This window comes from Paroedura picta, chromosome 4 (assembly GCF_049243985.1).
Source record: "Paroedura picta isolate Pp20150507F chromosome 4, Ppicta_v3.0, whole genome shotgun sequence".
NCBI lineage: Eukaryota > Metazoa > Chordata > Lepidosauria > Squamata > Gekkonidae > Paroedura > Paroedura picta.
The window spans coordinates 122940464-122966819 of record NC_135372.1 but is presented as its reverse complement, the minus strand read 5'-3'; the positions used below and the strand labels follow the sequence as shown (position 1 = coordinate 122966819).

The window sequence follows — 26356 nt, the reverse complement described above, 5'->3', positions numbered from 1 at the left end:
GTAGGCTCCAGTTCAGCAAACCTCTATGCTTGCTTATTTAATCCTGACCTAGGTCCATTATGCACGTGTTGGATAATGCCCTTTCAATGTGTTTTTGCGGCCGAATTTTCCTGTGTGGATCAGGACAACCTACTTCTAAAGCGCATTGAAAGTGTATTATCCAACATGTACATAATGAGCCCTGGGTAGCTCAGGCTTGCTCAGTCTCATGAGATCGTGGGTCAGCCCTAGATAGTATTTGGGAGGGAAACCTCCAAGGAAGTCCAGGATCCTGGCAGAGAGGCAAAATGTTCCTTTCCTTGGAAACCCTATGGCAGTGCTAGTCAAACTGCGGCCCTCCAGATATCCATGGACTACATTTCCCATGAGCCCCTGCCAGCATTTGCTGGCAGGGGCTCATGGGAATTGTAGTCCATGGACATCTGGAGGGCCGCAGTTTGACTAGCACTGCCCTATGGGGTCACCATATGTTTGCTGCAATTTGCCAGCATTTCCTACCACCATTTATTTATTGTTTATTTACTTTTTAAAATCTGTATTCCTCTTTTCTTCCCACCAGGGCTCCAAAGTGTCTGCCAATGTTCTCCCCTTCTCCGTTTAATCCTCACAACAACCCTGTGAACTGGGTTACGTTGAGGTTATCCAGTCATCTTCGATGGCTGGAAAAAATTCTGCTGCTGCTCCTGCTTCTTCTTCTTTTACATGCTGGAATAAAATCTTGTTAATTTAGAAGTGTTTATTTATTTTATTTATTAGATTTTTATACCGCCTTTCCATATGGCTCATGGCAGTTTACATAGAACATCATGGGGGGATACACGAAACGAACTAACATATAACATAGTCAAATACAACAACAATAATCTAACAGTGGTTCTGTATAACACAATTTCAGTGATCTTAAACAACAACAATATAACAGGAACGGTAACTTAGCTAAGGCCTGTAGATAGGCCAGACTGGTTCAGGCCATGGAGGGGATGTCTGAGGAGGACCTGAGGTCGGTCTCAGGCAAAAGTATAAGAAGATTCCAGGTTATTTTTGCTCTTTTTAACCTCCAGATTGTGGCATGTTTACCACCAGTGACAGATGACTTCCGCACTGGTTATCTGTCCTAAGTTCAATTCTTGTGAGAAGCGGGTTTTTTCACTCTCTGCTTCCTCACAGCCCTATGGTGCATTCGTGTACCTCTCTCCTTGAGTTTCTCCTGAACTTTCTCAAAACTACTTTGCTCCAAAGTTTTAGGGGAGATCTCAATGAAGCCTCAGGAGTGGCTGTGTGGCTGGGAAAATTCAGGTTTTCTGGCCTGCGTGGTAGCCATTTCCCTTGACCCTGCTTTCATGGCAACCATTTCTTCCTTCCACCACAGAGGAGCTTTTGATTTTTTAAAACAAATCCTCCACTATTGTGATATTGCTATACCATTGTAACAACAAGTACAGCAGGTTCTCTGAATTCCTAGCTTTCGTTTAAAAATAACTCTCCAGCCTCTCCTCTTACAGAGTTACGACGATAAGGGCATATCTTTGTAACCCAAGGGGCGAAAAACTTATTTTAACTAAAAGTCCTGAATACAGAGAACTTGGCACACATATTGATATAATGCTATATAAATATGCTGCCATTCTATGCCAATATAATGATATCCTAGACCAATTTTTCTTTTTTTAAAGAAAATTTGCAAAATCCCTGTGAGGGGATGGCTGCGGCTGCTGGACTGGAAGAGGGAAACTGCGGGAAACCTGTAGCATGGGAAATTCATCTGCAGCCACACTACCAATGCAGAAGCAACAAAATCCCTTCCCCACGTAAGGCTGCAATTGGATGCCTACACCACAGCTAGCCATTGTGGAGGAATTCTAGAAACATTGCAAGAACCCAGACCCATCCCTGGGCCCTGGCCAGACAATTGTGCTATTCTGGAATTGCAGTAAGAATTCTTCCCCATTTTGGGAGCTGTCCAAGAGGAGAACCTTTTTAAAAGGTAAGCATGCCTCCAATTTTGCTCCTGGGGGGGGGGGGGAAACCACCTCTGTCTCAAAAGTCGGAGAAACTCGCTGCATGCAAGGACATGAGTTGCACAGGTTTCTGGGCAGAGCTCAATCTGCAAGCATACATCTTTGCCCAGGGGATATCCCCGCCACCTCCCGTAGTCCCTGGCTCCTTAAGTTCTGGACCTGACACTGATGGACAGGGATTCCACAGAGGCCTAAACAGCACAAAGTGCAAGGCATTGAGCAAGACGCCTCTTATCTTTCCCCTGTTCAGAGAAGTTCCTCCTCCTTCCCCTTTTATTGGTGTGTCGTCTCCATAGTTTCCATCTCTGCTTAGGCTTCCCAGCATCCCAGATGAGATGAGAGCACCGCTTCAGAGTTGTGAAACTGACTCAGGGGGAGATCCTAATCGGTCCTCTCCTGGGGCCGTTTCCCCACACAGAGGCTCAGTTTAGGCACCATCATGAACCTCTCTTCTGAGAGCTTGGGAAATGGCCGTAGGGCTCACCGGCGTTCTCCTCCTCCCCTCTCAATGCCCCTCCACTCTGGGGGATGTCAGAACTGGCAGCCCATGGGGAAAGCAAGCCATGATTTGGAGCATGAGTTGTGAAGAAGATGTAGGAGCAAGCAGAGACCCTGTTTTTTCAGTTCAGAGATGAAGGCAAATATTAAGGGGGAGCACAAAGTGGAGAATGGAAGCCACGAGAAAGGCCAGAGGGGCAGTGGCTTTGGCACAAGGTTTGTGCTTCCAAACTGAGCCCCAGGCTGGGCCCCATAGGGGACTGCTGCCAATTACAGCTTCCTGGCAAATGTACCTGTGTGGCTGGCAAGCACATATCTGTCCTATGCACATGTTGTTCCTTTGGTGTACATCGGAAAAAAATGCAAGGATGCTTCCTTTCCCTTCCTTGTAAGCCAAGTAGGACATCATAGTATATAGAAGCTTAGCTTAACTTTATGTACAGGAACAAAAGAAACCTGTCAATGACCAGCTTGTACTCTGTATCTGAAGCAATCTGTTTGCACATGAAAACTGATACCGCGAATAAAATGTTGCTGGTCTTCAAGGTGCCACGGGACTCAAACTTTGCTCAGTTGCTTCAGACCAAATACGGCTCTCCACCTGAATTCAGCTAGTAAACAAAGAGAGAGACAGAACACAAAAGCGATCAAGGCAGAACGTTGCACGGCCAACATGATGTAGTGGTTAGAACAGCCTTCTCCATGCTGGTACCGCTGAAGTATTTTCCAAGCTTTGAGGTTCCAGGAAGTGAGGTCAGCTGACCACCTCTTGGTGTCCCACCCTCTTGGAACTGAGAGGAGCCTTGGGTGGCAGAGTTTAAATGGCCAGGGCCCCTCCCCTCCCCATCCCCTGCATGCCCATCATTGGCTACTTTGGGAGGGGGTGGTTCAACCTGCCCAAATAATGGTAGAATTTGTTTAAAAAATGTAAAAATCTTTTTTCTTTCTTCTTTGCTTGGAGCCAAAACAGCAGGAACAGGGTGGGAGGGCTCTCCACCGATGCCATTTTGAGCACTTCCACATCATGGTACCATTGAAAGGCCTTTGTGGTACTGGGTGGCAGCTTGGTATCATAGCTGAGAAACCCCCTGGGTTAGAGAGTGAGCCTCAGTGCTGAGAGACTCAGGTTAAAGTCCCTGCTCTGCCATGGAAGCCTGCTGGGTGATTACAGGCCAGCCGTTCTCTCTGAGCCTAATTTACCTCACAGGGTTATTGCTGTGAGGATCAAGCCTGGTGTAGTGGCTAAGAGCAATGGCTTCTAATATGGAGAGGTGGGTCTGATTCCCCACTCATCAGCATGCAGTTATCTGGGTGACCTTGGACCAGTGACAGTTCTTTCAGAGCTCTCTCATCCTCACCAACCTTGCAGGGTGTCTGTTGTGGGGAGAGGAAGGGAAAGGTGTTTGTAAGCCACTTTGAGACTCCTTTTGGGAGTGAAAAGCAGGGCATAAAAACAAACTCTTCTTCAAATGGGCAAAGGGAGAATGATATTCTAAAACTGCATATAAATTTGTTTTTTGTTTTTTTTTAAAGAACAGGCATGGAGGAAGTTCTGAGAGAATTTCTACACTTCTCTCCAAGAAACCCAGACTGGGAGTGGCTGACAGGGAAATCTTCACAGCCTTGCCAAATCACAGTTCCAAAGACTCTTCAGGGAAACCATGACCGTTCTTGGTATGAAGCTTGTTCTCCAGTTTGCAGGATAGTTACGCCCAGATTCTCCAACAGATCCATTTGCAACGCTTTATCTCTGGATAAAGGTCTGTTAGGGCTGCCAGGAATCCCTCAGCCACCGGCAGCAGGTGGAGAAAGGGCAGGCTGCCCGCCCCAGCTTAAGAAACGGGGAGGGGGGGTGGATCCTGGGGAGGATCCAGACCTCAGTGGGGCACAAACGCCACAGAGACCATTCTCCAAAGTTACCACTTTCTCCAGGAGAAAATAATCACTGTAATCCGGAAATGAGCTATAATTCTGGGGATCCCCAAGTCCCCCCTGGAGGCTGGCATCCCTAGGACTCCTGCATGTCATTTCACCTACGCATGGGTCACCAAGGGCCAAACTAGATGTGAGGATGGCCGTCACGAGGATGACATTATGTCTGAGGAACAGTGCTTGCACTCGAAAGCTCACACCATGAATAAACCTTTGTTGGTCTTAAAGGTGCCACTGGACTCTGATTTTAAAGTGATTTAAGAATGCTGTGAGGGCTGCATGGCATTCTGGGTCCTCTTACCCCCCCCCCCATTTCAAATGCTGAAGTAGCCACAGCGAGGGTGGGGGTGGGTGTTTGCTGCTATGCTGCTGGCCTGATGCATTTTAAAACAATCTTGAACAATCCTGGCCGCCACAGGGATGATTGGTCAGAGCCATTAACAGGGCTAGGCTCCCTGAGGAGACAAGACAAATAGTGAGAGGAGCTGGTGACAAACTAATCAGTAATCAGAACCAGCCAAGGCAACCCCTTGAGTAGAACTGGAGACTCCTGAATCCCTGCCAGAACTAGAGAGCCAGCGTGATGCAGTGGCTAGGAGCAGTCAGTGGCCTCTAATTTGGAGAAGTGGGTGTGACCCCCCAGTTCTCCTTCACATGCAGCCGGCTGGGTGACCTTGGGCCAGTCATGGTTCCCTTGGGGCTGTTCTTGCAGAACGATTCTCTTTGAGCTGTCTCATCCCCACCTACCTCACAGGGTAGAAGAATGGAAAGGTGTTTGTAAGCTGCCTGGGACTCCTTCAGGCAGTGAAAAGCAGGGAACGAAAAAAAGACAGCTCTTCTGTAGTCACCACAGGGACTGTCATGAGTCAGCCAGGGCTCAGTGGCAGTGAAGACTCCTCTGAGGAGGAAGGGGCCGGCACAGCCAGACTAAAGGCAGGAGAAGCCAACAAACAAGAGGAGGAGGTACAAGCATGCCAAAATTTACAGCTTGCCCAGAGCTGCCTCCACCACCTAGCTCTGATCTGGCAGATGAAAGCCACCTACCTGTTTTTAGTCCACCAAGTTCACCTGCACCAGAGGTGAAGGCACTCATTTAGAGTACAGCTGCAGGCAAAAAGGAGAAGAGTTCGCCTTATGGCTACATGCTGTTAGCTACATGCTGAATGTGAGGAAGAGTTGTTGCAGGATGAGGCTGGTGCAGCTAGCATTTACATTAAAAATATATTGAGGGCTGCTGTGGGGTATGGATGTAATGTAGCTAAATGCTGACATACCCATGCCTCTCAGGTCACCATGTTTACTTGACGCTTGAACCTTGAATAGGAATCTCCGGAACTAAAACGACCTGTAGGGAATATGCTGTTTGTCCCGTTGGAATATATACTGTATCTGAATCGTCTGAATTCTGCAGTCTGTACCCAATGCCCACTGGGAACATTTTCTGCATTCCTAAAAAGATTGCAACATTATGTTCAGTCTTTGTCTGGACTGGAAGCAGGGGGATCATACAAGAGGCTTTGCTGCAAGCGTGTTCTTTGCACTGTGTATAAATCATAAAAAGAAAGGCTATGTGCATAGAAACATGGTTATCTTGATTCGGTTTGTGGATGTCTTGGCTTGTTTTGAAAAAGAAGAGACTGTTTTACAGCGAGGGAGGGGGGGGGATAAAGGCCACAGTAAATCTTGTCTCCCTGTTTGTTAGTTTCTACCATGTTTTCTTTTCATCCTCAGACTGCAGCTGTTTGTTTCACTTGGAACTAGCTTTGCAAATAATAATAATAAAAAAAGAGATCCCGCTTGGATTCAGGCCCTAGCTCTGCTTCCTTCCTCTGAAGAGCATACCTGCTGCACACCTGAGAAAGCCACCTCCTCCGCCAGCCCCAGGGCTCCTTCCCTCCCTCCTGCAGATTTAACTGCAGGCAAAATGGATTCCTTCTCAGATCCAATTTGTTAGGGGCTTTAAAAAGGGCTCGTTCTCTCCAGGGAAAGGGAAGGGAACAGCCTGTCTTGCATGGAACAGACAAGCAGAACAAGAATGACATCATCCTTGTTTTAACATAAAGGAGCAGCCCTGAGAATCAGCTCGGCACCTGGAGTGCTTTGCCAATCCTGCACTCTTGGCTTTTTACACCCTGGCTCGCTTCCAGAGAGCACCCTACTCACTACTCAATAAGGCAGGCCAGAATTTCTGGAAAACTCTGAGGAACAGAGCCACAAATTCTGTGAGGAGTTAACTCTTACAGAGATTACAGTGTACTACAACTACCATAGTTCCCCACCCACCCCCCATGGCCTTTACACCTTAAAGACAGAATCAGTAGGGTTGTTTCCACACGGAGATACTTCCCCTTTCAGTTCTTATTGCCACTGAGGCAATGGTGCTTCTGCACAAAAGTATTTCTTGAGGCACCCTCCAGCACCCATCATTTCCCCTTGTGCTTTTTTGCCTGCTCCATAGGGAAAAGGAGTTATAATATATAAATCACGACTGCGGAGCACAGTGCAAAGAAGGGGACATCTGTTTGATGAATTCAAAATCCAGGATTTGCTATTCACCGTACAAAATGCCTTCCACATTCCTAAACTATATACAATTTGCTGCTGACAAAAAAGAAAGACATTAGTGACTCATTTGTGAGATTAGTGACTCAAATTGTATTTTCATATCTTTAAAGGAATAAAGGTACAACCTGCTGCAACCAAATAAATAAATAAATCACAATTGTATACTGCAGGGGTAGTCAAACTGCGGCCCTCCAGATGTCCATGGACTACAATTCCCAGAAGCCCCTGCCAGCATTTGCTGGCAGGGGCTTCTGGGGAATGTAGTCCATGGACATCTGGAGGGCCGCAGTTTGACTACCCCTGCAGTATACTGTATATACATTTCACAGTAACACATGGAACTGAGACCTTCTAATCTACAAAAGTCCTGATGTTCGGAGTCACACACTTGTGTTCTACTCTACCTCACAGGGTCGTCGTGAAGATAAAATAGAATAATCCCCATGTTTCCCACACTGAGTTCCTTGAAGGAAATGTGGACCATAAGCAGACTTTAATAAATAAAAACAAAATAAGACTTCACATATCACAGGTCCCATGGCTTTGCCTCCTCTGTCAAATTCTAGACTTTGAACGAAGAGCAGCTAAGGTGCTGGATTTCCATGTGGGTTTTCCACTGTCTGCTAATCCTCAGTTTGTTTACTGAGAAATAAATCCTACTGAATTATGTGGGACTTGTTTCTAGGGTTTCACATGGCAGCCCTGCCTGCCAATCCCTGCTCATCTTTGATGTGCTCTCACTTGGCAGGTCACTGTGTCTCAGCCTAACTCTGCTACAGAAATGTTGTGAAGGTAAAATGAGGTCAGGATATACCTGAGCCTGCTTTGAACCCTCAGGCTAGGGCAGAAGGGGGGAAAAAACCCTAAGCTGTTAAATACATAGCCTTCTGTCATCAGTCTAGGACAATAACACAAAAAGGGGGCAAACAGCTCTGCAAAAGAACAACAGAAAGCTCACCAAATATTTACTTGTGGCACACAGTTGGAAGGGTCTTAAAAGGGCCCAATGACAGCCTCTTGGGGATACCCCCCAGTTGTCAGGCTGAAGAGAGAGCAAAAGGTGCTGCTGTTTACATTGCTGTAAATGCCTTGCCTAGACTATCTGTTGTATTAGTGACACGGGAATTCTGGTTTGGGAGAAACTGTGGCTCGGTCATAAAATATTTGCTTTGCATGCAGAAAGGCCCATGCTCAGCCCAGAACATTGTTGGCAGAGTTTAAATATGCAAAGTGCCAGCTTGGTGTAGTGGTTAGGAGTGCCGACTTCTAATCTGGCAAGCCAGGTTTGATTCCCCACTCCTCCTCCACATGCAGCCAGCTGGGTGACCTTGGGCTCACCACAGCACTGATAGAACCGTTCTGACTTAGCAGTCATGTTTGTTTGTTATTTGGATTTGTATGACCACCGCTGTCGGCAAACTGGCTCATAGCAGTTTACAAGCATGCAAAATACAGAATCCAGTCCACAACAATAAAACAACACTATCAATAGTATAAAACAAGCTTCCCCATAAAATATCTCTAAAACTCTACAATATCAGGGCTCCTACCTCACAGGGTGTCTGTTGTGAGGAAAGGAAAGGGAAGGTGATTGTACGCTGCTTTGACACTCCTTCAGGTAGAGAAAAGAGTCATATAGGAACCAACTCTGGGGAATAAAAATGTTATGCTTAGTGATTACTGGCAGACGCTTTCCCAATTGTGAATGGGCTAGAGTCTTCTACTAGGCCTTAAGAAGCCCACATTCAAACCCTTGTTTGGCACGAAACTCACTGGAAGAAGCATGAAAGTACTCCTTGGGGAAAATCAGAACAAAAGTATTCCAAATAACATACCAGTTTATTGATCGCTATCACCCTGCATCAAGAACTCATGAAATGAGTCACAGAGAGGCCCTTTGAATCTCTGAACGTTCATCCTATGTAAGTTTCATGGTGTATTTTCTAAGCATATTGCAAAATCTTATTTGATTTATAGGGGACTGGAAGGATCCTACAATGCAGGGGGTTTCAGTTTTAAATATTTATCTATACTTCTTGTCGCCTTTTTAAATGTTTTGAAATTCCCAAGTCCCGGGAAAGACTATGAGATGAAATGTCTAAACAAATTAAAATGAGATTATTGAACTCTGACCTAGAGAGGGCAAGGTTGGGGTGGGGGATTTGGGGTGTCTTTCAGGGTGGCTCCCTTCTGTTGACATGATGTGTGTGGGGGGGGGACAGGGCTGCCATCTGGTCTTCTCTGGGTTTGTCCTCCTAGACTTGGGAGAGGTTGTTAAATGTTTGCTCTTTGCTGAGACTAGGGGAGAGGGGGTGTTGGCCTTGTTACAAAGAAGGAATTTTCCTTTCTCTGGGCAAAGCAAGCAGTGCAGGAGATAAACACCAACATTTGTAACAGTCTGATCAGAAACCACTCCCCCACCTTGTGATGGGTCATGTTTCAGTGTTGCAATTCGACTGTTTCTCCAGGGGCACAATTGAAAACCGAGGGGAATCCAGACCAAAAGCTTCTAATAGCAGCATGGCAGGAAGGGGGAAGAGTAGCCTTGTGGAGTTACACTTCCGTCGTGTTACCATTTAGGGTCCACTGTCTTCACTCCCTCCCCTGTCTTCTCTTGTACGCGTGAGATTTCAATTAAAATAGACATATTATACACTAAATGGAACACAGACTGTTTTCCTTGAGTGGAGAGTTCTACGTACCCTTCAGGCCCTGGCAGCTGAACATCGGTTACCTAGGGGCTGAGCCATATGAGGCACTGGATGCTCCAGGTCTGGCTAATGGGTCCCTAATGCCGTTTTAGATTAGCAAGGCTGCATGTTGGGAAGTCTGAAACTCATGCTTCCTTTCTGACACAGTACCCGTCCATTCCAGAGCTCTGTGCCCAGTAGCAGAATGTTAAAGAACTCCCAATGCCTCCTCAGGGGAAACTGGCCCCAAGGATATGGCACTTAACAAGGAACTTTGGTATGACCTGTTCAGGGCAAATAACAGCCATTACTCCGAAATACCCCTGGATTGATTTAGATCCCACACGGTCCTACATCCTGTTGCTGTCATAAATAATCTATAGGGTTATATAGTCATTGGCCATTATAGAGGATCATTTACCATTGCAGAGTATGGAAAGTCACAGGCTGGTTGCATAATGCTGGAGTTCTGGATGAAGTGAGATCAATACAGCGGCTTGATCATGCTGATTCATGCGCTATAATGCTGTACACCTCCCACATCATTTCTCAGTGCCAAATAACTTTCTCATGAAGCAGCTTTTAGTGGAGCGTTGGCACTGTTGCATGGGAACAGGACAGACATATATGCCCCTTTCCCCATTTCTTCATCTTTTAATATATTGTTTTGGAAATTGCTTTACGTTCATACATAAATGCTGTCAAGTCATAACCATCTTATGGCAACCGCAGCAAGGGGCTTTCAAAGCAAGCGAGAATCAGAGGAGTTTTGCCACTGCCTTGCTCTACAGAGCCTCCCTTTGTGGTTTCCCATCCAAGTAGTGGTGCTGCTTAGCTTCTGATATCTGACAAGATTCAGGTAATCAAATTATACAGCACTGCAGCCAAATAAAACAGACAAGATTCAGGTATACAACGCAACCTTCCCTCTGAGAAACGGCTTTGGTTTGCCCATTTTCATTGTTTGCCCTGATTCTTCGTTGACTTCCCTTCTACAGTGTTTATGTGGACAATTGATTTGTATACCTTACATGGTGTATATCTACTGATGTACAAGTGACGTTAGGAAACAAGGAATCAACAGAGGGGGAAATGATATGAAATAAAAGTCCCACAGGCTTGATTCAAGCAAAGGAGAATCAAAATTGAAACTAGAGATGTTGAGGAGTGCAATAATATTCTTAAGTGCCAGAACAATCTTCAGTTCCGTCCTGAATAGTTAATTGAAGGAAATGATCAGAATTTTAAAAAACCCCTCATCTTAATTCTATTTGCAAAAGTGCTACCAAGGAGCAGCCCATTTATTGTGACCGCATGTAGTTTTCAAGGCAAGAGCGGCTCAGAAGTGGTTTGCCCCTGCCTTCCTCGGTAGTCTCCCATCCAAGTACTAACCAGGGCCGACCCTGCTTCATTTCCAAGATCTGGGCCTATTCTGCACACAATAGATAATAAATAAAGTGCACTATCTATGCACTTTAGAAGCAGATTTTCCTGTTCTGCACAGGACAATCCAGCTGCCAAAGCACATTGAAAGTGCATTATCCTATGTGTGCGGAATGGTCAGATTAGGTTAGTCTGGGTTATCCACATCAGAGCAATGCTATTTCTGCATGGACGTTTTCTCCTCCTTTGTTTCCAAACTGGAGATCTGTTTTGCAGAGAATCTACATGATAATATCCTCTAATCTTCTCAGATTTCCCATTCCTATTAGATTCTCCCAAGCTTGCTTTGCTCTTATCTTTTCAGAAAAACTTAGTCCATGTGGGTTAACATTCCATCTGAATGGTGGAATTTGCATTTTTGAAGGTCTCGCCCAACTCACATCAGCACTATTTTCCTTCAGTCAGCCCCTCAACACCTTGGTTTTCCTTAATTTGCCACCAGGGGGCTTTAGAAAATAGCTGCTGATGAAGGAAAATGCACAGAATAGTCTTGTGAGGGTGCTCCATCGCTAAGGTGAATTATTTGTATTTGCAGTGGTAATAAATGCAAAACAGGGAATCACCATTCTGTAAATGCAGCCAATGAAAAAACATTTTTTTCTTTTTCATCCTCCTGATAGACAAAACAGCATACAAAAAAAAAAATCAGAATCCAGTAGCACCTTTAAGACCAACAAAAATTTATTCAAGTCATGAGCTTTCAAATGCAAGCACTCTTTGTCAGTCTTTGATGTCCAAAGTTGGGATGTAGAACACAAAAATACAGGAAACTGAATCAGAGCACACTGATCAGAACTGTCTACTGGTGACAGCTCTTCAAGGCCCCAGGCAAAGCTCCTTCACATCATCTATTACCTGTTCTGTTTTAGCAGGCGATGCTAGGGATTGAACCTGAGACCTTCTGCATGTCGAACAGATGCTCTGCCACTGAGCCATGGATAGGAAGTCTGGCCAGAGACTGCAATGAAGGTACAAGGAGAAACAAAGCCACCCTAAGAAATGTGTTGTAGAGAAAGGGGAGTTAATGGATATTCTTGGCAGTTTACCATTGCTGATGTGCAGCTATGGCAAACCCAGAGTCCTCATGCTTATGTCAACAGAGCCTCAAGTGGGTGTTAAGCAATGTGGAAAATCCTGCTGAGTTTTATAGATATTCAGCACTTTTCATAAAGTGGAAGTAAATCCATCTGGACTATGGAATTAACCCTTTCAGAAGATGCATTTAGGATTGTAGCCCTAAATTGAGGTGGGTAGTCATGTTGGACTGAAGCAGCGGAACAAAATATGAGTCTAGTAGCACCTCGAAGAAGTTTTATTCAAGGTGCAAGCTTTTGTGTGCATGCACAGTTCTTCAGATACTGCCTGCAAAGCTCCAACTGAACTCAAATTATGTTCTGTAGTCCCACATGTCATTGAAGCTTATTTTTCAGTAGAAATATAGAGCTGGCACTCATCCTGCCCCTTAAAGGGTCCAAACATGTCACATTCATTTTGTGAGCTGTTTTTACAATCCTGTAAGGGAGGGCAACAATATCTTGTAGATAAGATAATGGGACCAGGGACTGTTCAAAGTATTTTGTTGCCTAAAGCAAGGTACCACCCTGATGGCTTTTCTGATGGGCTAGACACCACCACAAAAAAAGTCCTGCCTAATTTAGTGCAGTCAGAGTGAAAAAGGTTTGAGGGAATAGAATCTCAGCCTGGGATCAACCCCCCCCCTCCCAGCATGGACTGATAATTGAGTAGGGATGCCAGCCTTCAAGCAGGACCTGGCCATCCCCTGGGATTATAGCTCGTTTCCAGTGATCAGTTCCCCTGGATAAAATGGCTGCTTTGGAGGGTGGACTCAATGTCATTGTACCCCATTGAAGTCCCTGTCCTCCCCAGGTTCCATCTGCTTTGAGACTCCCTCGGGTATTGATGATAAACAAACCCTGCTCTCTCACAGTTTTCAACCTCACTCAGCCCTCAAAACCTAACCAACTAGACCTTCAGCTATCCAATTTTATCCTTTCCCTGTACCCAGCTCCTATTGGTTGGTTGGTTGGTTCAAGGCACTGCTCTCATTGACTCCTGTGTTGGTGGCATATATTTCTGTGCTCTCCCTGTCACAACATTCAATACATCTTGGGCCCGCACTGCTGTGGGCCACGTTTAGGGGCTGGATTTAGACTCAGCCGGGGAGCGGAAGAACCCAAGGGAAATATACCAGTCACCTTCCATACTGATGACAACTAGGTGCCAGTAAACTCCTGAGGTATTCAGGTGATCCATGAGCAGGATGACACCCCCACTTTATTTTTTAGGCAACTAGGATTAGGGCTTGGGAGGGATAATGCTTTCTTTGTTCCACCTGGACAATCTCAGCCCTTCAAAAAGTTGTTTGTCTATAAAGAAAGTGTGTGTGTGAGAGAGAGGGTTCCTAACACTAGCTCAGAAAACATTTCTGGTGATTGGGGGTGACATCTGGGAAGAAGACAGTGTCAGCAAGGACATAATTCCACAGCGTTCTGCCACCGAAGCTGCCATTTTCCCCTGGGGGTTGGTCTCTGCCGATCAGCTGTCACTCAGGACCCTACCTTGAGGTTGTTTCCTTGTGTGTGTGTGTGCATGCATACACACTGATATCAAAGAACAGCATAGAGATAATAGGGTTAAACCCACCCCTTAAGATTTCGTCATCCTTTAAATACATTGTAGGCGAACCAGTAGTAGGTTTCCTGTAGTGTTTTCTACTCTTGACCATCTTCATAAGCCTAGCATGTAATCCCATAGCTGAGGGGAGGTGACATAGCTCAGTGGTAGAACATCAGCTTTGAATACAGATGAAGTCAAAGACCACCACCTGAAACCTTGGAAAGTCACTGCCAGTTAATATAAGCAGTGCAGGCACTGATAGCCTAGTAATCTAGTTCTATAGATTTACATTCCAGCAAGATAACGAAAGAATTATTTGAATTATTCTTCCTCCACCACCCATCACGGGAGGTAAACTAGAGTGGACCTCATTACCTTGGGTAAGATTACAGCATAGCTCTGCTGGTATTTGAGTCTCTAAACAAGCCAGCATTGGTGAATTTGTAATCATGTTGCTGGAACAGAACAGCTACCCAATTACAATTCGTTTGCAGGGCTCCAGTGCTAACACACTAAAAAACAAAACAAAACAAAAAACACTCTGCTACTCTCCTAGATGTTGGATAACTTTCTTGTGCAGTGCAGTGTACTTTTGAGACAGCTGCCTGCCTACAGCAGTTTTGACTGCTGGGCTGGAATTTGCAAGGGTAAGAAGTTATTTTCTGCAGAGTGGGAAGATGCCATGCATTTTCTTCCAAAAGGAGCTGATCCATGCCAGTTCAAATGCCAGCGGGTAAGGAGGACATTCTCTTCTGTCTCTCAGATCAGTTGTGGGAAATCTTCAGCTTTGCAAAGCACAAGCTGTTGTAAACACACAGCAAGTTGATAGATACAGTTTGGAAAGCAGCAGTACAGAAGCTGGAAAGGGCTTCACTCCCTGGGCTGTGGCAAGACAGCCAGAGTTGGTCTCAGCTTGCTGAAATACCCCCTAGCAGGCCAAGCTACTCGGGGCTTTCTTCGCTGAGCAATATGCCTTTGTGCTTGTTTCTCTGTTCCTTTCCATGCTTTGGGGCATTCAGATAATTTCTTTGGCTCAAAAGCAGAGCAATGTCTGAATGGGAAGCTTCTTTATTCAGGAAAATAAACCCAAACTCCAAACTGTGAAACAAGGTCTTGGCTTTCTCAGACCTCCTGAGGTACAAATCAGAGCCAGAACTATTCACAAGATGGGGGAGGGGGTTCCTTCCAAAAAATCTACTTTCCATCTCAAATGAAGTCATTAAAAGAACCCAAAACTTGAGCATTTTTGATGGAAGTAGGACACTAACAATTGTCTTTGATGCAGGGGTGTCTGAATGCCCTACAGATATCATATGCTAATATGAGGCTGTTGATATGACAGCTTTAAGATTCCTGCTGTCTCAAGGTTATTTCACCATTTAATTTTGGTAAATGAACATGCCATGGAGTGACAGCCTCTTTTCACAGAACCTCCTAGTGGTGCCATGTCCCTGCACATTGATTTTGCTTTAAACCACATCTGCCATTACATTTCCTGATCCAACTTTCACAGATCTGTGAGATGGTCCCAGCTATCACCATTTTGAAGTAGCTTAAATATAAAGCTTCACCAGCTATAAAGTTTCAAGACCTAAAAATCTGCAATAGAAGTTATCACAGGATCATAGGATTTATTTATTACATTTATATTGTACCATTCCCAGCACGGCTGGCTGAGGATTGGGAATTATGCCGCCTTTTGCTGTTTTTTTATGGTGTTAGGGGATCTGTGATTGGCTTTATTGGGGTTTTAATCTGTTTTTGTGTAACCCACCACGGGTCCATGGAGAGTGGCGGGCTATAAATCGAACAAGAACAGTCCCTTGAACTGGGTCCACAAGCACACCACCACCATTAAGCTAGTACAATAAGACAGCCAGTATGAAGTAGTGATTAGTCCAACTAGTATCTGGTCGATTTCCACGGGTTTGGCATGCACACAGAGTAACAGCAGGGTGGCAAGGCAAGGCCACTCAGCAGTGGAAAGGATTTCCTTTTAGCACAACCAGTTTGAGATTTTCTTCATGTCATGTGCGCTTCTGTCACATGATTGCTGTGCCTTTGCTCCTTTATCTGGAAATTCAATGAAAAGGAACTACACCGTTGATTTCCGAATGTTACAGATAAGAGAAAAACGAAAACAGCAGGCCAAAATGATAATTGCCATTTAGAGAGCTTAAAGCCGGGAGATACGTCTTAATTTACTGTTAAATGGATTACAGACTCTGCAGTGGCAATCACTGAAGAAGTATTTGAAAACAGGGGAAAATATACCTAGGAGCCCATTCTGATAGCCCAGAAATTATATGATTTATACACCAAACAAGAGTGGCTGTGAGACTTATCATTTTGGCCTTTGTCTGGAAAGGCTGAAGGCGTCTTGGCCTAATCAGCTTGGTGGGCCATGTTTAAACTGAGCCTGATTCCTTGGCTTTGTCCAACATGAGGCTGTCAACCAGATTCACAGGTCTATAGTGCCACTTGATCTATGAGAAAGGAGCAGAGGCAGCCAAAAATATGGCGGCTGCTAGGTGGGAAGAGGAAATAGTGCGTGGAAGGAGTTGAAAATAGAGCTTTTAGGATCTTCTGTATTAATAGACGAGATAATCCCTCATTAGTAATTGACAGTGTTGTTAATCAAGATGGAGACAAGTTTTAGAAAGTACCTGTTTATTTTATCAAATCAGTGACTGTGAAAACAGAGCAAATATACAAGAAATCTCATCTGAGCAACCAGAGCAGATACGGGATTCATGTTTTTCCAAGTAACAGCTACAGAAAAGTGTTCAATATATTATTTCCCCCCACCAAACAGCTGGACTGTTCCAGAAGCAAAGTTTTATAGATCTGTGCTTACACCAAAGTAGATCCTTCATACAACTTTCATTCCTCTCACCCCATTCATCCAAGCAGGTTTACAAAAACAGATCACATCAGGGTTCAACATCACTAAGAAAAGCGTGTTTCTGGGATAGTATTGGTAAAGCGTTTCTATAGACTGCTCTAATTAAAAACACCAGAGCCAGGAAGCCACCAAGTTTTAAAAGCTACAGCTCAAGGGTAGGGATTCCACAAGTGAAATTCAAGATTATGTCAAGATCTCTGTGATTTAAAGATGATCTTGCACAATGCAAGGCTTGGTTAATTCACATCTTCCGTTGTTTAGAAATTCCCTAAAAAAAAAAAGTTGGGAGAGACATAAGAGGATTCAACAGTGTCAAGCTGTACCCTTAAAACGAAATTCGGAAGTGATTAATATTTCTTGGGATACCCAATCGTACGTTCATTGTCACACACACACGATTCTGCAAGTCACTGAGCTGACACAGCAGGTGCTATGATACAATGTAAAGGTCATTGCGGAAAGCACTGAGCTACATCCTCTCTATGTACCACCCCCAGGACATCAAATCTTCCGGGTGGAGCAGCAACACACAAGCATGCCATCCAAAGGCTGCCTTATTGTTCTGGCAGAAGCAAGCAAGCAAGTAAACTGAAGCTGTGGAGGCAAGTCAAACCTGCACCAGTCACAGCCAAGGAAAAATCACGATTCCCTTCAGTGTGTACAAGTATTGTCAGCAGCATTTGGGGACGGTGGGGGGGAGAAGGTGGAGAACAGTCGTTCTCATTTCCTCTCTTCCATGGAGGAGTAATAGCTAAATCTGCCATTTTGAAGTGTGAAAGCCAATGGCCTCAATTCTAAAAGTAAAACAAGCTTAATACAAGATTTAAGTCTTTTTTTTAAATTTAATGCTGCAAGAACCACAGAATGTGGCTTAGCTGTACCCAAACTGCCAGCAGGGGGATTCATTCTGCCCAGGCATTAGGCACAAGTGCCAGCTTTAGACTCCGCCCCAAAGCCCCCTCTCGTGGAATTGCTCAGCTGCCATTAATTAGATTCAATTAACATACGTGACCCGATTACTGCATTCAGAATGGGAAGACATTAGAGAAAGTCAGAGACAGAATACCCATTACCCATGCAGGAAGGATGCACAAAACCCCATTCCGGTATTTCCTTTTATAAAAACGGTGCACTTTTTACTGAAAAAATATAGTTCTATAGAACTGGTAATATATTACAAAGCTAAAAAAATGACCCCCCCCCCTCAATTATTCTAGTCATGTACAATGAAAATCTGATTTTGCATATAAACATTAATTTTAGCAGAGGTTATTGCCTTCGGAGTACAATACATAGAACAGAGCTTAAATAGTTTTCACAATCATTAGAAGTTTCATTATATTAGTGTTTTACATATAAAAAAAGAAGTTACCAAAAACAGAGCAGCCATCTTAGAAACTATAAATAGTTCTATTAAAAAAAAATCAACATACACTTTCTTTGCTTTTATTCTGGAAAAAATATAAATATTTTCTTCTCAACTGCCTAGGGTAACAAATTATTGGAGCTTAGGAACCTGTAACAACCTGCTGTTGCTGCTTCAGTTCTGGCAATGAGCAATACAAAATATACTATATGCCTCTAGAGATATCTCCAAGCCAGAAGAAATAAGGGATCAAAAATCAAGTCTTACAAAACTTACAAAAAAAGCGCGTTTTATTTGATAATATTTTCTACAAACTTGTATAGGAATTTGAATAAGCAAGCTATTATTTTAAAGGGTTTTTAAAAATTAAGCCCCCCACTAAAAAAATACCTTCGGCTAGAGGATGGGTTAAGATCCCCCTACCCCACCAGCCAAAGAACTTTCTGCTGTTGTAGCAACCAAGCCCTGCTCCCCATTGAAGAAGAGTCCGCTTCCTCCCATGTAGCTGACCCTTCCAACCCTGCTGTTAATGGAGATGTTCAACTCTGCTCACTATCAGGACAAAGTTACTCTGTAGTGTAGGAGACGGCATAAATAAAATTCTTTACGTAAATACCTCGCACAACTGGCCTGCTTCACGACAGTCTTTACAAAAAGAAAAACTGTGGAACTGAATGTATACCTTGCACAAAGCAAGGCAAGTTGGTTTGCAGCAACTGGATGCATACGGCCTCCCTACTTCGAGCCTGCTCCAGCCAACCAAATACAAAAATTTGGCAAAAATTTGCTTTGCATTTTAAGAACACACAGGTACCGCTGCCCCACCCCCACCCCGATGGGGTCCTCTTTAATATACTGCCCTTTTTTTGCTTTGTGTCCTCATTAGCCAGTGGGATGGGAAAGGGCCACCAGATTTTTTTTAAAAAAAAAATCACTTTGACATGAGATCCAAGGATAGGCATTTGTTCAGAGCTTCTTGTCTGCGGTCCAAAAGCTTTTTACAAAGTCTGTCTCTGTCTCCCGAGCGGGTATGAGGCATTGGCAGGCCTTAGGCGTAGAATTCATTTGTAGGCGCTTTCTTGTAGATTGGTTTCTTGCCAAGGTCGTAGCTACCCTCATCCTTTTTCTTCATGCGGTGGACTAGGAGGAGGACCAGGAAGACCGCAAACAACAGCCCGACTGCCCCACCTGCAATAAGGGCTGCCACGAGGCGGGGAGAGAAATAAGGTTAAAGCACTGGAAAGTAGAGCCTTTTCATCCCTACGTCTAGCAAAATTCATACTGCTGACTTGCTGACGACCGCCAGGACTAGAAGCAATTCCCATTGAGCTTTAGGTCTATTTATCAGATTTTGTATCGCTGGACAGGATTTAACACAATTTCTACCAATTAAGGCAAGCAGGGATTTCCCCCTGATTACTTCTAGTTAAAGTGGACAACTGCTCAGCCCCAAGGGGAGCAAGGGCTGAATTTTTTGTTTAATTGCTCATTTAAAAGCTCCCTAATGATTCACTCTACGAATCAGAATGGATTAGCATTCCTGCTATGGAGGTGTACTAGCACCAAAATCTAGATTTGGAATTCAGAAAATCTGAAGTTCTCAAAACTTCATTGAAATCAACAGAAACGGCCATTTTCCACTTTTCTGAAGAGCACAAGGCAGGCCATTATTTACAGTGTTTCCCTCAGCCCACTGACCCTTTTCCAGCACCAATGCCAAGGAGTTGAGAAGATGGAGTGAGCACACACAGCAACAGCCATGGTTGCCAGGCAGCAGTGCCGGACGGTAGGAAATGCCTGCAATCTGGGTAGGAACCCCAAACAGTACAAATGCCTCCAGGGCAGCACTGGGCATGGACAATGGAGCAGAGAACAGCAGATGCTGAAGAGGGGGCAAATCCCCAGGGCAGGGCAGGCAGGCAGGCAGGCAGGCAGCCTGGAGCAGCAGCCTCAATCAGTTTCCTTTCTCAAGCACCCAGATAAGAGGAACAGGTTTCACTTTCCTCCAGGTTCAAGCAGCTTAGTCTGCTATCTGTATGAGTCAATGGGACTCTGAATATCTAGAACTATAAAATACAGGAATCTGTTACTTGGATAATTAGAGCATTATTTGGCAACTCCAAATATTTTCTAATCTAAATCACACCAATTCATACATTATCTCCACAATGGCCCTGTGGAAACAAAAAGGGATCTTCCTGTGCCAGTTACTGCCCCAGCCCTCCTGAGCTTGAGTTCACAACATTCCAGAGTATTTCATTGTTAACTCGCTAGATCAAAGAAACTGGTTACAGTTTTCCTTCATATGTTTTTCATAACGTCTATGAAGCCAAGCAGCCAAAGGCAACTGGCTCAGCAGTGGGACATGAATGCACTCTGAAAGCTCTCTCTTCCCCACTGGGAAAGGGAGGAGTGTCAAAATACACTGCTCCTTCCCCTCAGCCTGTCAGGATTTGCAGGTTTATGGCCTTAAAACAAAATCACCAGGGTCAAAAGAGTTGCAAGAGTATGACCAGAGAGCCAGTGTTTTCTCTATATGCTAAAATTTAGAGCACAGACAGCATGTTCAGAGTATATTCATGTAGGTCAATAGGGGAACTTGTCTGAGTAAAATGTCAGAAGTCATGGACACAACATCCCTCCCCCCCCCCCCCCAAAAAAAAAATTCTGCACAGATCCTTTAAAATGACTTGGCCCCTATTTCATATGCATGGCAAGGAAGAAACTAAACAGCATGGCAAGCAAACCTTAAGGTTTAAACAGCTGGACATGTTCTTTATTTTTTAAAAACATAGGACATGCATTTCTTTAGCAGCATTTCTATCCTGCTTTCCCCATAAGACTCATATGAATGCAATACGTTTGGCCCAAATGTTAACATGGATAAAACGTGTCAGCTGCTGATGTCTAGTTTTAAAGTGGTGTCTATTTCCCTCTTCCTCAAATAAAAGAGCTCTAATTATCCATACAACACTTATTTTTGACTTATCACCCATACCCTCTGCATGCTTGATCAAAGTTTCTCCTTAAAGGGACACTTAGCTCCCCATTTTTGTGGCCCTGCTGTTTTTAGGGAATGTGACGGGTTTAAGGTGTTTACCTGCAAGGACTTCTGTTCTCTCAAAGATGCTGCCGGTGGCTGTGCTGGCCATTGATATCTTATTGGATTCTTCTTCTTGAGGAGGCGCAGCTTTGTTGGGAACGATGATTTCATTGTCTATCATAAATGGTTTACCGCCGTCCTCGTCCTTGCTGTCTTTCTTGATATCAGGAATATAATTGTTCACAGAATCCTGGAAAAAAGGAAGAAGGAGAATTGGCTGTTTTAGTACACAGCTGATGGCAACATGCCCCAGTAGAAAGAAAGAAGGCAGAGCTGCTGGGCCCATTTAGAGGTCAGCGCATATTTCTCTTGCTTTGAAATGATGGTTGCTAGCAGCATCTAGGCACTGTGGCAAAGTTGATGGGCAGAAGCAGACTTGGCTGAAGGGCAGTTCTTTGCTGGAATGAGTGGACAGGTTTATTATACATGGCAGCATCTATACCGCATCCACTGTATACATATGGGGGGGGGGGGGGTTGGACTAATAGATTTTCTACTGTCTCTCGTCCAACTTCCCTTCTGTGTTGAAGTGCCCACTGCACACGACATTTGTCCTCAGAGGTACCTTTGGCCTCAACATAGCCTTTTCTGTGGTCAAAAGTGATTCCTCCTCCCACCTCTGGCAGTGGAAACACTGCTGACTGGCATGGTATATGCCCTTTCTGTTCATGCTATGAAGCTACAACTAAAAACAGCCCCAAAGGTAACCTAGAGGCCTTCAGAATATATCGCTTGTATGTGCCAAGTATTGAATACTGCATATTAATTTAACCACTACTTATCACGTCCAATTTTTCAAGTTATTATGGAGGTCTCATTATATATTTTGATATGTATCACTTCTGGTCTCTTCAAATAATAAGCTATAAAATATACCAGGTTGTCTAAAAGCACATATAGAGACAGACATGTTTGCTACATCAGGCATAGGCAAAAGACATGTCCCTCTCCAAGCAATTAGAGGTAGCTCTCCACCTTCCTGCCTGAGCTACTGTAGTCACTTTCTTATCCTTCCCTTCAAAGCTCCCACAACAGGTTCTCTCCTCTTTCACTTCCGAGCAAGAGAGGAGATGCAGGCAGATGCATTTGGTCTTGATAGGAAAAGGACAGCACCTATAGCCTCTCTCATCAGCCCTCTCCTCTTCCAGACGTGTAAGCATGCAATGCTTGTTTCCTTTTGTCAAGGCTGCTATTTGCTTCTTTTAGGGAAAATTGTATATTTCCCCCCTGCAGGGCAAGATGCAATGGGGGGGGGGGGGGGAAGCACAGGGAAAGTTTCTGTACCCAAGTACTGAAGACCTGTTCTGAGACTACAAGCTGTCATTTGGTGACTTTTATGAATGGTCGCTCCCAAGACTCTTACAAAAGATTCAGTCGCTTCCAGAAACATTAACTCTTTCCCCAGTTCTACAGCAAGTTATGCGACTTCACTGAGGATGCTTTAGCGGAAGGATATACATCATGCAGAACGTATCTGTGAGGAGTACTTACATCAGGATGGGCAGGGACTGAAGACAAGACATCCTCCATATCTGCATAGCCAGTGGGGGGGGGGGGGAGGAGAGAAGAAGAATTATGTGATCAAAGTGAATACAAACCAGAGCAATTTACACCCTCATTATGTTTATTTGCTACATTCATAGGGGTTTTTTTTGCCAGGCTACGTCAAAGTGCACATAGCCACGCAATGCATGTTCCTTATTCCATAAGTTCCTTCCCCCACTCCAGCCTACTGGAGGTGACTCCCAGCAGCTGGTTCTGAGGAGTTGCACTACAAGTCTACACAGTGTACAGTTTTACTTGCTTTTAAGAGGAGCTGCCCTCTTTTCAAACACTCATACCTTGGGGATAATTGGCTCATGAAAGAAAAAAAACAACACCAGATCTGCCTCAACTTGTTCTTTTGCTAATTTCAGAGATTATTTCTCTCCCCCCTCCACCTGAGAATACAATGTGCAAGAGGGCAACAAGTTGTTGAAGGCTGGAACTTTTTTTAAAAGAAAAAATGACGACATATGTTGACTATCTTACAATAAAGGGCATGGAGTGGCAGTGGAAAGATGGACAAAGCTTTGGGTGAGATACAAAGAGCAGCCCAAAGAAACTCAGAGAACACGTCCCCCAGATACAATATTCCTCAGTTGGGGACAGGGCATCTGCCTTTACATCTTTGATACCTTGTAGTTAAAATTATCTGGGCTATGTCCAGTTCTGACAACAAATGACGTCAGCAGCAGCAGCAGCAATAAAAACCCAACCTGGAAAACAGGCGAGAACCGCCAAGGCTAGGGATACAACTAAACATAGAAAAACAAATGATTTATTAGCGTTCTAATAATAAATTGTTTCTAGCAAATAACTGGTTTTATCCCTGACCTTTGTGGTTCCCACCTATGTCCAGTTCTTCCAGATAAACTGAAAAGCATCTGTTTTAAGACTGGTTGCTTCAGACCTCTTTAAAGCTTCTGGAATTATGCAGAAAAGGAACGTCTGGTTTAATTCTAAGGCAGGCAGGTGCATCGCAAAGCTCTTCTAATCACTTCTCCATGCCACCACTCAAAAAAAAGGCTACTCGGCTTGGATTAGTAAGTGAAGAATGAAGACTCTCCTTCCTTCAAATACCTTCATCATCTCCTGAACCTGATAATTCATCAGCACCTTCTTCATCAATCGTGAAGTCAGGCCTTGCATCTTCATCATCTGGCAAGTCACCAGATGCAAACTCTTCTGGATAGTGCTGTGGGTCCATCATCTCTGTTTCTCTCACCTTAGAAAGAAAAAAAGCAGAGGCAAAGATCAGCAGATCTGAGAGACCAGAGTAGTGGCAATTAGGAACAAAAAGGAGCAAACAATTCAGGGCTGCAGCCATGCATGACCCAGCAGCACCATACCTGTTGCTTCATGCCTGCAGGCCTGCAGCGGAACAGAGCCAGGAGAGCTGCCATTATCTGACAGGTAGAGGCTGGGAGTGGCCAAGCAAATGACTGGTAGTGCATATTGTTCCGCTTTGCCAGCATGCAAATCACATGAATAAGTAAGATTCAGTTGCCCAATGATCATCGGAAGGTAGCACCTGTCCCCTGAGGAGCCAAGAGACAGCTTGGGGGGGGGCACAGTTGCTTCCTTAGACCTGCATGCTGTAACAGGCAGGGAGAGAAGGTGGGTGAACGGGGGGGGGGGTGGCTTTTCACCAGGCAGACTTCCATCTTGCCCGCACCATTCATGAGTTGAACAAACTTCTGTCTAGTCTTCCCCACCCTGCTGATGCTTCAAGCCAGCCATGTTTAAAGTGGCATTGTTTGCTTCACTAAGGCTTTTGAATTTAAATGCCATTATTACACAAAGGCTAGAACTGATAGGTTTGTTTGCTTCCCCATCTGAAAATTCTGCTGACAGAGGATCAAAGGATGTTTTTTTTTCTTTTTTGCAATAAACACTTAACTAACTTGAATTAAGTGCTCCATCAAGAACATACAATTTAAAAAGCAAACTCAGCAGCTGGTCTTTGGAAATTATAAAATGCTGGGGCCCAATGCAATGACAGATATGGGCATTAGTACTCCACCAGGGGCAACAGATAAGCTCGTCTACAGTACATAAAAGCCAAAGTGACTTTGCTGTGGGTCAGATGTCAGACTGAATGATTTCATCATAGCCCATTTGCCCCAAGCCTTCAAAGAACCGGAGCTTAATTCTGAGATCCAGGCCCCATTTCAGTTCAGTTGTTGTTAGTTGCAAAGTCGTGTCTGACCCATCGCGACCCCATGGACAATGATCCTCCAGGCCTTCCTGTCCTCTACCATTCCCCGGAGTCCATTTAAGTTTGCACCTACTGCTTCAGTGACTCCATCCAGCCACCTCATTCTCTGTCATCCCCTTCTTCTTTTGCCCTCGATCGCTCCCAGCATTAGGCTCTTCTCCAGGGAGTCCTTACTTCTCATGAGGTGGCCAAAGTAGCTGAATTTCAGTTCAGTAGTTTTTGACAAATCAGAACTGCCAGCAGCTTACCATTCCAGCATCACCAAGTTGCTTGGTAGTTTGTGAGCTTAATCTGAACTGGGAGCATATGACTGAGGAACTAGCAAGCCATCCTAGTGCAAGCCATCTTAACATGCTGAAGAAATAGCAGCAGCCAGCTAAATAGAGCTTGCTGAGGACTAAAAGTAACACTGCATGCGGCAGCTTTGTGCAAGAAGAGCTGGGTTCCAGAGAGGGCTGCCTGAATCAGTGGCGCTAATGTGCACGTGTGTGTGTGTGGGGGGGGGGGAGTTTACAAAGAAAACCTGGAAGGGGAAGTCAACATGTCTTCTGCCATTCCTTGATACCAAGAGTTACGTAACTCTAGAAGATTAGATGAAAGTCCGAGTTCTGTACCAAAGGTGCAAATCACACAATGGTAATAGGCCAAAATTGCTTGGATCCCTAGTTTCTGCCCTGTTCCCAAAAGATTCCTTGCTTTGGCCTCTCCTCCTTACAGTCTTGACAGAAAATTCCAGTTTTGTCAACAAGGCCATGCAATAACTTCTAGAGACTCTACACCAAATTGCCTTTCTTTTAAGGGAAATTCTGCACACAGGATGAAATTTAAAGAATACAGGCTTTGGATGGATGGGGTGGGAGAGAAGAAAGAAAAGAGTATGAGCTGTGAGCCTACATACTGTAGCAGACTTTTGTCCTCTTTGTAAGGCAGACAGAAATAAACAGGTGTCGACTGCCTAGACACACCTATTTGCCAGCTCAGGCTGCATTCATTGCAGTGAATCACAGATATGACTTTCCTTTGTGCCCAGGTTGCCTGACAAGAGGCTTGAGAGACCCGGCAGGAGGGCCAGTAAATGGCTGAAAAGGAATGGGCGGCATTATCAGAGCAGAGGATGAGCAATGTAGACTTGTTCTTGGGCACTTTGATTGCTATTGCAGGAGTACAGAGGGACTTTTATGACTGTTTTACCAACAAAAGGTTTCGACGGGGTGGGGCGGGGGTGGGGGGATGAGATAATATAGTTAGCCATTAACAAGCCATCAGTTTGTATGACCTGGTTCTCCTAGCTACAAACCCCTGCTCAAGTCACTCCTTCCACTCCTCCCCATCTGCAGATTTTGAGCTATCGGGACCGAATCTTCTATAAGAAACTTTAAATCAGAGGTAGTCAGACTGCGCCCCTCCAGATGTCCATGGACTACAATTCCCAAATGCTG

At 44.6% G+C, this 26356-nt stretch overlaps 1 protein-coding gene across 1 annotated transcript in view; it reads right to left on the bottom strand.

Annotated features, from left to right (window-relative positions):
* Window positions 1–16436: 16436 nt before the first annotated feature.
* Window positions 16437–26356, bottom strand: part of SDC4 (syndecan 4) — a 30233-nt gene continuing 20313 nt past the window's right edge. The window contains exons 2-5 of the mRNA XM_077335471.1: window positions 23780–23924; window positions 22649–22689; window positions 21155–21347; window positions 16437–19254 (exon numbers count right to left, since the gene is read on the bottom strand). Of these exons, the coding sequence (XP_077191586.1) occupies window positions 19103–19254; window positions 21155–21347; window positions 22649–22689; window positions 23780–23924 (531 nt within the window). The 3' untranslated portion in view covers window positions 16437–19102. The remainder of the gene's footprint in view (window positions 19255–21154; window positions 21348–22648; window positions 22690–23779; window positions 23925–26356) is intronic.